We start from the raw sequence: 15,943 nt of genomic DNA, 5'->3' as shown, positions 1-15,943 counted from the left end.
ACAAACAATTAATAAAATCTGTATTTAAATTGAACTTTGAAGATTAAACTTACTCTTGCACTTGTTCCCATCAGTGGCGTCCATAAAGAAAGGAGGTGGACATATGCATTCTCCAGGCTGAACACACTTCTCGTTGACGCCACACTCTCTATCCGAAGCACATCTTCTCTGAGCAGGAGCACAGAGTCCGTGATAAGCATCACCGCCGTATCCCTGAGGACAGAAGCACTCATAGGATCCCGCAAGATTTCTGCATTCAGCTCCGTAGCCACAAACTTGCTTCCCTTCATTGCACTCGTCCACATCGACGCATGATCCATCAGATTGAGTGCGGTATCCCTTTGGGCAAGCGCAGTAACTCACTCCACCCGCAATTGAGATGCATTCAGCTCCAGGTGGACACTTTCCGCCCTCTTGGCATCCCGCCAGGATGCAATTTCCACCCACGAGCTTATATGGAGCCTGACACTGACATTCTAAGCTGTTGCATTCTTCACACAGTGAGTACGGATTTCCATTGAAGCCGGGCGGACACTGACACTCATAACTGCCTGGGAGATTTTTGCACAGAGCATTGAGTCCACAAGCCCTCCCCCGATTCTCCGTACACTCATTAATATCGCGACACTTCCCACTCTCAGCATCGCGAGCATATCCTTGCCGGCAGATGCACACCGAGTGCCCACTATAGGAATCCAAGACGCACAGTTCTCCAGTAGGACATGGTTGACTATCTGAGCATGTGATGGCGATGAGATTGTTCTTAGTGCATCCATCACGATAGGGATCACCAGAACTGCCTCCTGGGCACTGACAAGAATATCCTCCAGGGGTGTTAGTGCAAACCGCTCCACTGGGACAAGGATTTCCTGCACATTCATCAATATCAGCGCATCCTCCCAGTTGATTTCCTGCTCCTGTATATCCTTCAGCGCATAGACACTGCGCCACTTGATTGACGATCATGCAATTTGCATTTGGGCCACACACAACAGCTTCGCACGGGTCTGAAAAATAGCACGAATGGGTGGGAGTTAATAGAAAGTAGTTTACTTGATCAAGAAATCTTACAATGTTATATTGAATTGATCATATCAGCATGCTATAAATTGCACTTACGTCTACAATCATTGCCAATGTTGGGTTCTGGGCAGAGGCATCTCTTGTGCTCATCGCAAATGGCATTCCCGGGGCAATCGTTGTCCACTTTGCACGTGACAATGGCAATACATCTGACACGTGGATCAGGATCGGCGAGACTCCCTTCAGGGCAAGAACATTCATATGTTCCCGCCAGATTACGACAGAGCGCCCCAATGCCACACGCTCCCGGTCGAGAGCACTCATCCACGTCGAAGCACTGTCTGTGGGGATCGCCACTGAATCCAGGTGGGCACAGGCACGAGAACCCACCCGGAGTGTTGGTGCAGACGGACTCAGCCCCGCACTTTCCCGTCGGCCCATGCACCGTGTCGCATTCGTCAATGTCCACACAACCCGCGGCGATATCGCGCGGATTGTAGGTCCATCCCTCGTCGCAGACGCAGAACGCCTCCACACCGTCTGGCTTGCAATAGGCGTGGGGCCCACACTTGACATCCTCGCAGGGTGCCTTGCACGCGATCCTCGGCGGCGCGCCCACATAGCCCGCCTGACAGAGGCACTTGTAGGATCCAGGCGTGTTGATACACTGCGCGAACGCCCCACAAATGTTTTCATTTGTCCGACACTCGTCCACGTCCGCGCACACGGAGCCCTGTGGCTCAAACCCATCCTGACAGAAACACTGACCCTCAATACACTCAGCATTGTTTGTGCAGTCAAAATTGCTCGCACACAGAATATTCACATCAAACTGTTCGCACGCAATCTTAGCGTCCGGCTTCGCGCGATACCCCTGCGGACACAGACAATTGTATCCCGGATTGGTGTTCTCACATATCGCATGATCCCCACACGGTCTGTCCAGCGCCGTGCACTCGTCCACATCCACACAACCTCTGAATGGATCTCCCGTGTACTCTGGCTTGCATGAGCACACAAAACTCCCAATGGTATCCGTGCATATGGCATTTGCTCCACATGGATTATCCCGACATTCATTTACATCTACAGTGAAGAAGCAAATATAATGGAAGTTAGTACATGAGACAATGATGTCGTCTGTCGTGGTGGGGTCGAAGATCCCATCTGAAGGATCATCAAAAAGTATTTCAATTCATATCAGACAAATCAGAATAAATCTCAGGAAAAAAAATCGACAATAAAGTGCTTCAAAAGGGTATACATAACTTAAAATACGTGGAGAGATCACAGATCAAGATTCAAAATATTTTGTGAGATTAAAGGGGTAGAAGCGATACTACATTTCAGTAGATAATATTGAATTAGAGATTCAATAGAAGAATATTTACAACAGATTATTTTATTAGGGTTTCTTTTTCAAGAAGAATTCTACCAAAAGAATTAGAGAATCAATTACTTTATCAGTCTGGGAAGAATTATATGTACTAATGATCAGTACAAAATATTCAATTTGATTGACCTCTGTAGGTTTCAATTTCTAATCTCTATCAGACTGATAAAATAACAATAATCATTTTGGCATTTGCCAGCGTTTTCTATTTACAAAACATGTCAAGATCATACGAGCATCTTGAGAAATTGCTTGTTATAGGTATCAGAAATAGAAGCCAGTAACCAATAAGAATAATACTCTTGAGTTAAATCTACAAAATCTTTTCTTCTTTGTACATTAAAACATTCTCTCGAGAAAGTTCATTCCGAAAGAAGATAGAATCTGAGCAGTCTCAATAGGGAGACTCATTCGACCCCGGCTAGTAGAAAGTTTGTTAAAATAGTCTCAGCGAAAATGCATCACCTTGTCTTATTAGGTGACTTAATTTATTAGTGTTTTTTTTTCTGTGTTAAATGGAAAATGATAGACATCATGCGGTTCATGCTAGTGTGCAGGTTCTACGAAATATTTCACAAATGATATGAAAATGTTACGTACTGTCACAGAAAATGTCCCCCTGTCCGGAAAATCCCGACGGACAGAGACATTTGTGAGATCCTGGGAGGTTAATACACTTAGCATTGACCCCACATGGATTTGCCCGGCCACACTCGTTAATATCCACACATTCGCCATTGGCTCCCGCATCTGTATATCCAGGTGGGCAATCACACTTAAATCCACCAGGAATATTAGTACATTGGGCTCCCTCAGCGCAGGGATTGTTAGAGCATTCGTCGATGTCTTGAGTGTTTATATGGATGATGATGTTTGTTTTAGGTTTTCAGTTTGATTTTGTAGTCGTTGGGATGAGAAAGAGGCATTGGGAGAAGCAATAAAGATATAACATTAGACAATATTTGATTTTAAATCTTGTTCACTTGATGATCATTGTGACTCGCGCTGCTAACGCACACTTACCTTGGCAGTCAACCATGGGATCCCCGATATATCCCTCTGGACACTGACACCGAAAACTGCCCACGACATTTGTGCAATGAGCATTGCGACCACACGGTGACCGACTGCACTCATCGGCATCGGCACAGCCAGTTCCTCGGGCATCACCATCGAAACCTGGAGGGCAGTCGCAGCGATAACCACCCTCGAGATTTGTACAGATCGCCCCTGGGCCACAGACGTCAGGAATGAGGCATTCGTTGATATCCACACACTGTCCACGGCGAGTCGAAAGGCAGGAGAAAGAGGTAGAAAAAAGAGAAGAAACTGTTAGTGTCTCTATTTTTAAAAGCCTCCCGTATAGCTTCCCTCGAGAGTTATGCATTCAATGGCAATAGTAAGATAAAATTCCCTCTATTATGTATTCATACCCCGTCGTATGGATTTCCTTCGAAGCCATCCTGACACAGACATGTGTAGTTGCCCGGCTGATTTATGCAATGCGTATTAATGCCGCACGATCCCGGTCTCTCGCATTCATTGATATCTGAAAGTGATTTTTCCGTGAATAGAAATCAATCACACAGAGTGATGGAATATTGCATGATAAAGAAATACACGCAAGGGAGACATTGGATGATAAAGGCAGTAGAGATCAAGTTGTAAATTACTGAAAGTTGCACAGATTTCCGATGAAATATTTCAGCATACCAATAAAAATGTACAGAATAATGTGTAGATTTCATGAAAACTTCTAACTCTCTCATCAACACAAAGCATCATAGCCTTTTGTAGCAACACAGCACAGCATGTTCTATCATCAGATCAACAAATTTTATTTATTGGTTGCAAAATAATCCATAAATACCAGAGTCATCCAATAAATCTGCACTCAAATTTTTATTATTCCCTCTCCGCCTCGCCAGGCCGCAGCAAAACATTGTGCCATTGGTCATGTGAGTTGAAAAGAAGGCGCAAAAGGATTAGATTCAATTCACCTTCAACGGCGAACATGAGGAATAATATCCAATGATCTCCGGACATAGGTTAGTAACATAAATCTCATCCTTCTCTCTCGCTTATGCGCCTCTTCATGGATATATGTATATATATATGGAATAATATCAGGCAAAACTCAAAAGGGTGAGTGAGATTCAACAATTTATTCGCCGTAGGCGGCCCCATTTCGTCTTATTCCATCTCATACCTACTGTGAGATGGGTAATTTGCATATTTGGGGATGAGACCTTGAATCGGATGTTAATCGATCACCGCTGGGCAAAAGAATGCAAATAACCTGAACCATATTTGTTTTTGAACAATTGGAAGATCCATCAGCAATCCTTCTGGTCAATATACATCGTTTGCATCGCGAAAAGGTAGCACAATACTCGAGATGATGAATATATATGCGAGATATGAAAGAGAAGAAGAAGATTTGCTGGAGGTTTCATGTGAAAATTTTCACATTTCTTCGCCTTCCTTACACGCGAAGAGTCCATTGATTTATTGACCACAACCCTTGTGTGTTTTGTAAGAACAGTGTAAAGAAGTAGATATTCAGCTGTACTGTGAATCGTGAGAAATAGATTCTCTCCTCCGCCTCTCCCACACCACCTAACATGTATAGATTAATTTTAAGGCATGTTTTCTCCTTGGCTAGATCATTTGTACGCGATTTTTGCACGAACATATATAAATTTCAGGAGGAGACTTTCAGCTAATATACGTAAATTTTCCACTATATTGTCTCACACACTACACCATGATTCAATGTCCAGAGCGTGCCTCTAATTTCACATTCAACAGCAACCAGCCGTATACTTGCGGGTAAGTGTAAAATAATTAATTGAAATCCCCATATTCAACTCATTATGGGGTCCCTCTTCTATCAAGAAGATTCGTTCACGTTCATCAGCCGATGTTAGAAGTGTGGTAGGAAAAAAAAGGCGACATAGAAGTGTCGGAAACATGAAAACATAGCGTGAAAAAATTTTATGCTAAATGTAAATCATTAGTGAGAATGAGTTGGATGTGTAAGAGACCAAAAAAACTGAAACATCCTTCAAGACAAAATCATGTTTTTGCAATCAGAATTCACACTCCGTAACCACTAATTAATAGTCACTAACAGAATTTACACTGATGCTTCTGGACGGCTTTTTTTGTGCCTTTTCATATTCTTGTCTCAGACGACCACCTTCATCATCGCACTTCCCTTACTAATGCGGTGATGTCTGATGTATGGTATTTATGGTGGTGGTATTACTCACCCAGACAGAGTTCCTCGCCATCGCCTTCAAATCCGGGTAAGCATTTGCACACAAAATGTGCTGGTAAATTGCAACATTCGGCATTCTCGACACATCGAGCTGCAATTGCTGGATCTTCGCACTCGTCAATGTCTGCAAAGACAATGGAATATGAATATGAAATCATATTCTTTATGGTAATGAGTTCTGGATAGCATATTAAAGGGTTTCACTCGTCATGCACTCGCGACGTTGTCATTTGAAGCTAATTTTGCTTGGAAAAACAAGGCGATTAAGAGTCGCTCAACATGTTAGATAAACTATATTGAAAGCTAACATAAAATGAGTGAGAAGCAGTGTCATTAAACATATCTGGAGACATTTTATTCATGATAAAGCGCTATCTGACCTACTGAAAATTGATCACGCTTGAATGCCATGGAATTAAATATCAAGATGACGAGTACACTTTCATCTTCTCTACTCTCGAAGCACTTTTTATGGAACCAGTATTGATTTCATAATCTCCCCAATAAACTTCAAATAGTCGACCCCATGCCACTTCAATTCGATACACCCGAAAACTTTCTCAACAGATCATCATCCATCTCCTCAGCTATGGGGAATTCCACACTCTCTGGCTCATCCCTGGTTTTTGCTCATGTCCAGAAAATCGGTGTATGACTCAATGCTGGTCAGGGCATTTTATCTTCTCGGCGATTGTACACTCCTGCCGATCTGAGATGTTTGATGTCTTTCGCACAAATAAGCCCAACACATGCGCGCACGAAAGAGGCGCAAAGAAACAGTCAAGTGGAGTCTCCAATATCACTTTCCGGTTTTTCATTCTTTCTCGTTTCTTATGTGTTTTACACACTCATGAAAATACTTGACAAGGTCGCTCTTCTTTAGCATCTTCGCGAAGTGGACGCCGTGCGGCATCGAAGATGCCCCCATCGACTAATCAAGCGCAATTATTATTTGCTATATTAAATGGGCGAGATAACCACTCTTGCGCGATGCTGTTCCGCGGACACATGGAGAGATAGATCCAGGAAGGGAGATCTCATAAAAAATCACACTCCAAGAGTGTGTCTTGTGTTGCTCCATTAAAACACAATTCCTGGAGATCTTAGCACAATGATAACAACATAGACTATTTGTTATTATTCTGTACCACAACAGGGAATTTATCTACCTCCTTCTTGCTATTGTATCAATAAAAATAGAATAGCACGGGTGTTCTTTTCATTTTTCATTCTTCACTCACATGCTGTTCACAAGACAACCATCCTCTCCTTTCACCTCCCCATCCAGGAATTCCATTTTATAGATATATGACGCTAATAAAGTATTGAATGGGTGATATAAGGGAGTCGCCATGGTTCTGCATACCCCGAACAGAACCCTCAGCATCATTTCCACGTACACAGTGTCTCGTACGAAACGCAGTTGCATAAAATTAACTCATCAAATCAACTCCAAAGCCACCATGTTATGTGGTTTGCAATGAAAATGAAACGTACAGTGTTTGCCTGCAATTTGTAGCTTCTGATCTCATCCATGGCGAATCTCACAGTTCATTCCTACATAAACATTTTCAAATATGCACGGCAACCGAGAGAAAATGTTACATTTGAGCCATACTTGCAAGACAAAAGCTCATCTCTCACTCTTTCCCATTCTACTCAGTCCCTTCTCCCACTGGACACTCTCGCGCATCTCTCGAGACACACGAAATTATACTATACCGTTCTGCTATGATGAGTACATGAATATAAATTTGCACATTTCATAGAGTACAATGATCTTCTTTTGCTCACATTTTAACCCTCAAATATATCTGCCTCGCGGTCATCAGCGTCCCATAAATTCCTTTCTTTAGTGGCGACACTTATTTTCTTATTTTGCTATCTTACCGATTCTCCGCCAAAATGCGCCAAAAATAAATATTACTTCACTCGCAACCGATTGTCACACACACAACATCCAACATCGGGAACTATAAATTTTGCTAAGGCAAAACCCGAGGGTTAATCATTTGATACCATTATGATGTCACTCAGTGGCTTTTGCTCCAACTTCTCTCCCACTAACAACATAAAGACGGAGGAGAGACAGAGAGATATTCTCAAGATTGGTGGATTTCTCGTGTGGACGAGCATCACACTCTTTAAATCCCATTGTTCGAAAATATTTTCCACTGAAATACACCACATTTAATATGTCCACTCTTTCTCTTTTTATGCTGCTTCTGCTGTCCCCCTCTCCAATGTGAAATCTCTCACGATTGTGAGAAACTTTTCTTTCTTCTCCAGAGACAAACCAACTTGCAGGTGGGATATATTGGATGAAAAATGAATTTCCCAAAATACCTACTATTATACCAATTAACCGCTCATCTTCTGCACTCTACTTTCTTGATGGAAAAATGCGTGGGAGAAAAATGAAAGTGTTCAATTAACGAAGCACATTCTTGGCGAGTTCACAGGCAAACAAGATGACTTTCATTTGAAAGAAGAAATGAAGAATAGAAAAGTATAGCGGGAAATCTTGTAAATGCTGTTTAAGTATATTCGAAAGGTCACGATTGTAGCATTGCAAGAAAATCTTGACTTTTTCTCACAAAACAACATACACGCGGACTCGGTAAATGAATTACTTGAGATTTCTTCTGAAATCCATCTCAGAATTGAATCTAATAAAAGTAATCTCGGTAGAGGTTTCATAAACGCTAAACGCAAAAAAAGAGCTAAAGTTCGAGAAGAACGAACATCAGCATTCTATATATGATAATCTCCACTCCGCATGGCGAGAGTCTTTTCTAATGGCGAGATTCTGCTACAGTAAGAACAAACAGTAGACACCATAAAGTAATTATTCTGATGGGAGACTCGCGCTATATAGAAAACCAATAGAGATTATTGCGGAATCGGAGTTAATTAAAGTCACGAGGAACTTGCTATTTTCTCTTTCACTTTTTACCCCTCGTCTAGGCTCGGACGCCTTTTCAGCCTGCCACGCTAAACCCCCATTTTCATCCTCTTTGCACAACTCTTGGGCGGTCAGCATTGCATCGAGGCGAGATAAGGGCTTTAATGGCTAAACGGGAAACTCTCTGTCAAAGAGAATTTCCTCCCGAGTGCCAATCTCAGGCACTCGCGAGATTTCTGCCCTCGCATGTGGAGAAAAAGAAATGATCTATGTTGCCTTCAATATCCTACAAAAGTCAATGAAACTTGGAGAAAAGAAAGAAAACCCCGAAGAGATCCTCTCTTCACATATCTCCACGAAGGCGAAGCGTCTTCTCCACTGACTTTTGTAGCGAAATACCTCTGGGTAGATGTATTGCGGAAGAAGTCATCCGAGGCATTGAACTTGATCTCAATGCAAGGGTCACTTATTATTGAAGGGAATTGAGATACATGCTAATTTCAAATTAAAACGATTACATGGGATTACTTCTCGTTCCTCCACACACTCATTTTCCATCTGACTCCTCTAACAAAAACCTAAGCACCATTTCCTCCACAATTAGAATCATTAAATGGCAATCAGTACTTGGTATTTCTAACAGAACGGACTCTCTAGTTAAATATTGCGCGGCGACCCTCAGAGCGTGGCTGGTTGTGAAAAATACAAATCAACTTGCCAGAAGTGCGAAAAGTAAATTGCCATTAATTGAAATGAGGAGGGAAAACCATTCTGAAAGTTTATATGAAAAATTGACGTGTAAAGACGCATAAATTGCATGAAAAATGTGAATCACCCAACCGTTTTTACCGCTAAAAGACAACGAATTGTTCATCAAATTATCTCCCTTCCTCTGAGCATCACTCATATAAACATTCTTGAGAATGGGTACTAAATTGCGTCTGAAGTGTTTTCTAATGTGAATCAAGTAAAATCACATTTCCAAGTCATTCTCAGAACAACATTCACCTTCATCAGCACCACAGTCCATCTCTCACCTCTTCGAGATACACTTTCGACAGGCCAATCAGCACATATCGTGAGCTCTAAACTACTTTCAATTAAACATAATAGCTCGTTTGCAAGATCAAATAGAGTTGAATAAGTATAAAAAATCCGTTCATAATTAACTTATCTGAAATAAGAAGAAAAGGGATTTCCAAAATCGATTCTCAGTGCGAAATATTTGCGCCATTCCGACAATCGATGAATGAACCGTCAACATGTGACCAGCGATGGCATGATAATTCTTTCACTCACAATCTTCCCGCTCGAGAGTGCAAAAATGATTACACCATTTGAAAGAATTGTGAATTGAAAATGTATGTACACATGTAGTAAACACTTTTATGTAATTTAATGATCACGATGATCATCAATGGTCAGCAGAGTACACGCACTTGAGCGTCATCTAATGCAATGTACGGCAAGCTATGCACTCAGCGAGAAGATGAACACTGCAAGATATTGATTGGAGGTGAATTTACGATGAAATTTATGAAATATGCATCCATGGGGATAGGCACACACCATCTGACATTAGATGCTCTTGTGTGCAAATTACTGCCTCGGGATAATTTCTTCTCAATTGCGCGCCCTTAACCGTGCATCCTCTTCATCAATTATCACGAAAGTCCCCCCCCACCCCACCCTATCAGGAGCATCAACCTTTTCTACATAAATCTCTATCGCGAGAGGATGCTGGAGAACAAATAAAAGACGCGCCCTTTTCAAGATGCAAATTGACAATTTCTATTCAACATTACCGGTGGCTAAGTAAATTCTAATTACACCCAATAAAAATAAAAAACCATGACACTAGCTGACGATTTGCATTTTGGTCAAGGTATCTCCTCACATCACTTTGTTAAGACCAAATTAACTATACAACAATGTGAGTACACACGCATTGTAAAAATTCCCTCCTCCAAGAACTCAAACACTACGCAGACCAACTCCAAACATTCACCCATTCATTCACACTATAACCAATCTTTCTCTCTATTTCACTCTCATCGAGAGAATATCACAAACAGAAGAAAACTGCAATGATCGCGTGATGGAATGAAGATCAGGAGTCATTTAATACTGTTGGGAACATTACATACAGAATACAGCGTTGAGAAGAGTGATTTACTGATTCTGTGAAATCACTCTCTCTCTCTCACTCACTCTTCCCTAACTATTCCAGCAGCGGTCCCAATTCTGAGTTGACACTGACTAGTGAATTTCGCACAGAATGATCTTCGCTTGCAATAAAATCTCGCGCATGTTTTGATATAACCGCGGTGATCTCGCATGAGAAAGAAATATTACTACATCTTATGGTGTGCCACAGCTTCCCGAGAATAATATCTTAGCAGGATTTTATGACTGTGCTGAATATCTAGAATGTTGCCGTCCACCTAGAACACCAAACATTGCCAACTGGCAGAGGCGAGAGCACAAGCGCAGGAAAAAAAAAGTTCAAGATAGAGAGCAACGATTTGCGCATGGCAATAAGTCACGTTAGTGGCTTTCAGCACGTGTTTTGTGTGCTTCATTAAAAGCACTGTTAGGGTAGATCTTAAGCTCCTCTTGCCATGCACCTTTTGCAGCCACACACAAATAATCCGCCAATGATTAACATTAATGCCGCTCATATTTCGCTTGTATAGTAACCAATCTCATATCCAACTTCCGTATTAATGTTCTTCACTCTGGACTCCACCACATCAATTCATCAATCATTATCTCTCGCCTTTCTTGTGCACTTTTTCAGAACAAACCGTGCACCTCTGAGGCTATGAAAAACTCGAGCATTCTGCGCGGCATTCAAGGCGTCCCACAAGATAAGTCATTATATGAATTTCTGACACACCATGAATTACCATAATCCGTTCAGTAGCACAATTTTCAATTGAATGCTGCGCAGAGAGATGTGTGCTGGGGTGAAATGTTACAAAATGCAAAACTCATGTCACTCAATCGCTAAAATCAATGCATCAATGATCACACACGACACGCATTTCCATCTCTTTATCCTCCACATGCCATTAAATGCACTTGGAATGGTGAATGTGCGTCTGTTGGAGTGATTGAGGAGGAAGGAAAATTATGGTCACTTGTTGTATAAAATGATTGTTCAGCAATGTCTTTTGCCACGGTTATAGTGAGAAACACGCCTGAATACCAGCATAAATTGCATGTCCTTTTAACCATTTTAATGAAGTCATACACAATGTCTTCTTCTTCAATTTAATCGGGAAATTTTCTCGAGTCACCCTATTGAAAATACTAACACATCATTTTTTTTCTCCTGCTCACCACGGGGCATCGGCAAGAAGGAATTTCATCAGTACCAAAGCGTAGAGGGACAATTGGCTTATTTGACTTTAAATGTACAAATAGAAAACATGGAAAGTAGCAAAACGATAGAGCGAGAGAGAAATCAATGGTTAATCAAGAGGTATGCTATTGAGGAATTTCATTGCTTCTCCGACCAACCGAAATTCGCTATACAAATCATTATACAGAATGCAGATGAGACTGGCTATTGGCTAAAGAATTTAATTCTTTCTGGGAAGGAAATCATAAAGAATAGCTCATGGTGATTAACCCTTTGCGCAATGAATAGTATTTATCCTCTTAGCAATTTTCTTGCTAGGTCACGGCGCGATGGCAATGACAAGGAAGTCCACTTGGCGGCACGCAAGCCCAGCACACTTTCCATCAATTCTACAGCATCCACGTCAATTAATGTCATTTTGGAGGCACTCTTGTTTGTTGCATTTTAACAAATTCTACACAGGCTGATCCCCCTTTTCGATCATCATCATCTCACAATTTCTGTTGTCTTCCTTGCCATTATACCAAATACCTCACACCGGGGTGCGTGTTCTCAAATTGATTTTAACTTCTCCAAAAATCCATCAACAGTAGCCGCGATGCTTGTCTTTTTCTCCGCTTTCGGTGTGAGGAAGTTGATGGCATGGAGTTTAGAGGTGGAAAAAAGTGATACTCTCCTCTTACTTTATTTACACAGATCTTTACACATAAAGTAACAACATTCTACTCATTCCGGACCGAAGAGAAAAGGCATAGAGAATAAAACGATGAAGACAGATCGAAGAATTCAGCGTGCGAGACATTGACTATGGCGAAGCAAAACAAAAAAAAAATAGCAAAGTCGTAACTTTAATGATACAGGAGGAGTCAGAATCAGAGTCACTCAAATAAATGAGTGGGGAAATAAAGAATATTATCTTATTTCGATCTCGAATCTCGCACTGTCCATCTCACTTCTTTCGCGCTCCTTTGGGCAATCTTTTCGAGAATTGATTCACATCTCTCAGGCTCAAAATATTCCTCTACTTCGCTTATACAGTTAATTTCATTTTGCTCTCCTTCGTGGCGATCTCGCCAATCAGACAAATACACCATCAGGGCGAAAGAATCCACGGTGGATGGAGAGGAGGCAGAATGATTAATCGCGAATTTATTACTATGGATGCACAAGGTCGATTCCTATACAATTTTAACCCCAGCCTTTTTTCCCAACCATAAAATTCTTACTACTGCGCTCAAAAAACAACCATGAGGTCGTTGTTCTCAGGAAAATTATACACAGTTTTCTATGAATTCAATTCACTACACGATATTTTTGACTCCGTATGCCGACAATATTTTCATTTCAATCTTCCCATGCAACAGTGTTATGCCGTTGATAAATTGTGCACTGCACTTTTTTCTCTCAATTTTCGTGATCACTGTGCATCCAGTTGTTTCTTCCATTTCAAGATCACTGCGGCAATTTACGACGAAAAAGTTAGATAACATGATAATTTCAATAATCACATAGCTCAAAATCATCCCTTTCCTTTCTCATGCGCGCGCCTCTCGAGCATTAAATTGTCAAAGACAAAATGATCCTATTTCATACAATTAGACACACCTTCTTATACGGTAAGCACAACTCGCTCCAGTCACGTCACTTTTACAGTTTACACAATTATTTTGTACACTATTTCCTCAATTATGACATCATTGGGAACAGTATTCCCGGACTGGAGGAGCGAAAAAATTGAATAGGAAATACCATTGTAGATATTGCACTGGGACCGAGGGATTATTAGGAATAATCTCATAAGATTATTGACTTTCTTACACAGAGCACTTAACGTGGAGAATTTACCGAGGAAATTGAAGAGATTTTCTCAATTCTTCCACGTTAGAACCAAATGGCTTCTCTATTCTTACGCCGATATATCCCTCAATAAAACTAATACTCCATCTATTGAGATAACCAAAGGCAGGAAAATCGTAAAATAGCCCGCTAATTGTATTGTTAATTGGACAGAGATTGAGGGTCATTATCAATAAATGTCTGGCTGTTTTCATAATGCCGTCTCCTTTCTCCATCTCCACTACACATAATATCATTTTCAATACGGGTCAACGATCGTGAAATAAGCGTGAATTACTTTGAAAAGATTGGCCGTACAATGGAGAAGTCATGAATGATCATCTAGAGACGCTATAATGTGTGATCATTGACGCTCCTTGATCAATTAGACGGAACGACAGACGGCCGTTTCAGTGGAATTTTGCGCCAACTGTCAAACGATTATTTCACTGAGATTGTGTCAATAACCACTTTAAATGTAATCACCAGCAAGATGAGAAAACTAGTTTTCACTCTTCCGAGAGAGAGAGAGGGAGAGAGAGAAATTAATATTCATAGCAAATACCTTAGGTAATCCATACTGCGAAGAGGCTTTCAACCGATAAAACCCACATACACAATTTTGTAGATCAACTCCCTGCATTTCTCGCTTTTCTCATCTGCATGGCCATTTTGCCACACTTCCCCAGTGGATTAATTAATCGGAAACCAGTTGTCTGTGGTTCTAAAAGTCACTCAATTAATAGATTAAGTGCTATTTCTACTACTTTTTGAGAGGCCCTTGATAAGATACTGACTCATGCTCAAGTATAAGGAACGGGTTTTTCTCCAATGCAAAGAACATTCTCTGGATTCTGATCGTGCATATCTAACGTAACATTGACAAACTAGAGATTTTACATAAAGTCGTAAAAATGAGTATTTACAGACAAGGTTTATACCAAAATTATAGCTTAATTTCCAAACTGAATCACTTAAATATAAACTGTTATCAGCTTGAATGGTTAATTCAAAGTCCCACCAGAGGAAAAGTAATTATAGAAACTCTTCTGGACAAACTCCCTATCTAAATGGGAGGACTTGTGAGCATTGCGAGTTCTCTGGAATTCAATTAATAATTTTAATTAGATTCTCTGGCAAATCTACGCAGAGTAGTGCAGTTTTTCTTAGGGCGACTTTGTGTGGTGGCTGAAAATTGATTAAAATGAGTATTCCACCTTTCCCGTGTTTCAGAAGACACTTCCCCTGCCTAAACATAGTAATCAAGTGGGGGAAAACCCTCTAGTGCCACCGAGTGAATTTTTCATAAATTAAATATAGTGGCAAAACTACTACCGTACAACCCAAGACAGACTCTATTTTCAAGAATCTCCACCTTCCCATTTGATCTCTGTCTCTCGTGGGCACGCAAGCACGCATCGCCAATGGAAGTCTAAATAATTTTCCACGCATTTCGTCATCGCGATGATCATCGGCATGAAGGCACACGGCAAAATATCCGCAGAAAGAGTAATAGCCTAACGGTTTACCACACGACCTTTCTTCATCAGCAAATCCGCTCTTTCTCGCGCACATGGCATCTTCTTGTCAAGTTCAACGTCGCGCAATTCACCCAGGGATTCCACCGCTATATATACCTTCACCCATGTGTAATTGACATAACTCCGACTGTGAATCTCATGCTCACTCATTTCTCCCCATAGTGACTCCCATATCAGCTGAATCAACAACAAATCCAGCTAAATCAACATGTGTATAATTACATGAGAATTAAAATCGCAATTCTTGTTCCAACGTATAAATCTTAATTGGCGCCAAATGACAACAAGACATCGCGAGTGCACACAATTAAAGCCACGCCAGATACACATTTTCAATAAACAACTCACCTTCGCAGTGAAGACCATTGCCACGGTACCCGGGAAAGCATGTGCACGTGAAGCTGCCCAGCGTATTTGTACAGTGGGCAAACACATCGCAAGGTCGATATTTGCACTCATTTTCATCTGCAAAGGAAGATGGACAACATTTTAATTAATTAATTATCCATATCTCTGTCTCATTCTGCCCACCCCACTGTTTAATTAAACACCCAATCCGACGCGCAAGCACTTTCCTTGGCGGCTCTTTGCGTGA

The 15,943-nt window shown here is 41.1% G+C and overlaps 1 protein-coding gene across 1 annotated transcript in view; it reads right to left on the bottom strand.

Annotated features, from left to right (window-relative positions):
* Positions 1–15,943, bottom strand: part of LOC132260604 (uncharacterized) — a 112,331-nt gene that overhangs the window by 52,804 nt on the left and 43,584 nt on the right. The window contains exons 5-11 of the mRNA XM_059758832.1: positions 15,697–15,813; positions 5,692–5,823; positions 3,850–3,965; positions 3,440–3,692; positions 3,017–3,262; positions 1,120–2,109; positions 54–1,007 (exon numbers count right to left, since the gene is read on the bottom strand). Of these exons, the coding sequence (XP_059614815.1) occupies positions 54–1,007; positions 1,120–2,109; positions 3,017–3,262; positions 3,440–3,692; positions 3,850–3,965; positions 5,692–5,823; positions 15,697–15,813 (2,808 nt within the window). The remainder of the gene's footprint in view (positions 1–53; positions 1,008–1,119; positions 2,110–3,016; positions 3,263–3,439; positions 3,693–3,849; positions 3,966–5,691; positions 5,824–15,696; positions 15,814–15,943) is intronic.

Source organism: Phlebotomus argentipes, unplaced genomic scaffold (genome assembly GCF_947086385.1).
Source record: "Phlebotomus argentipes unplaced genomic scaffold, Phlebotomus argentipes genome assembly scaffold_18, whole genome shotgun sequence".
Classification (NCBI taxonomy): domain Eukaryota; kingdom Metazoa; phylum Arthropoda; class Insecta; order Diptera; family Psychodidae; genus Phlebotomus; species Phlebotomus argentipes.
The sequence above is the reverse complement of the archived record's forward strand: the minus strand, read 5'-3'. Positions and strand labels throughout refer to the sequence as shown.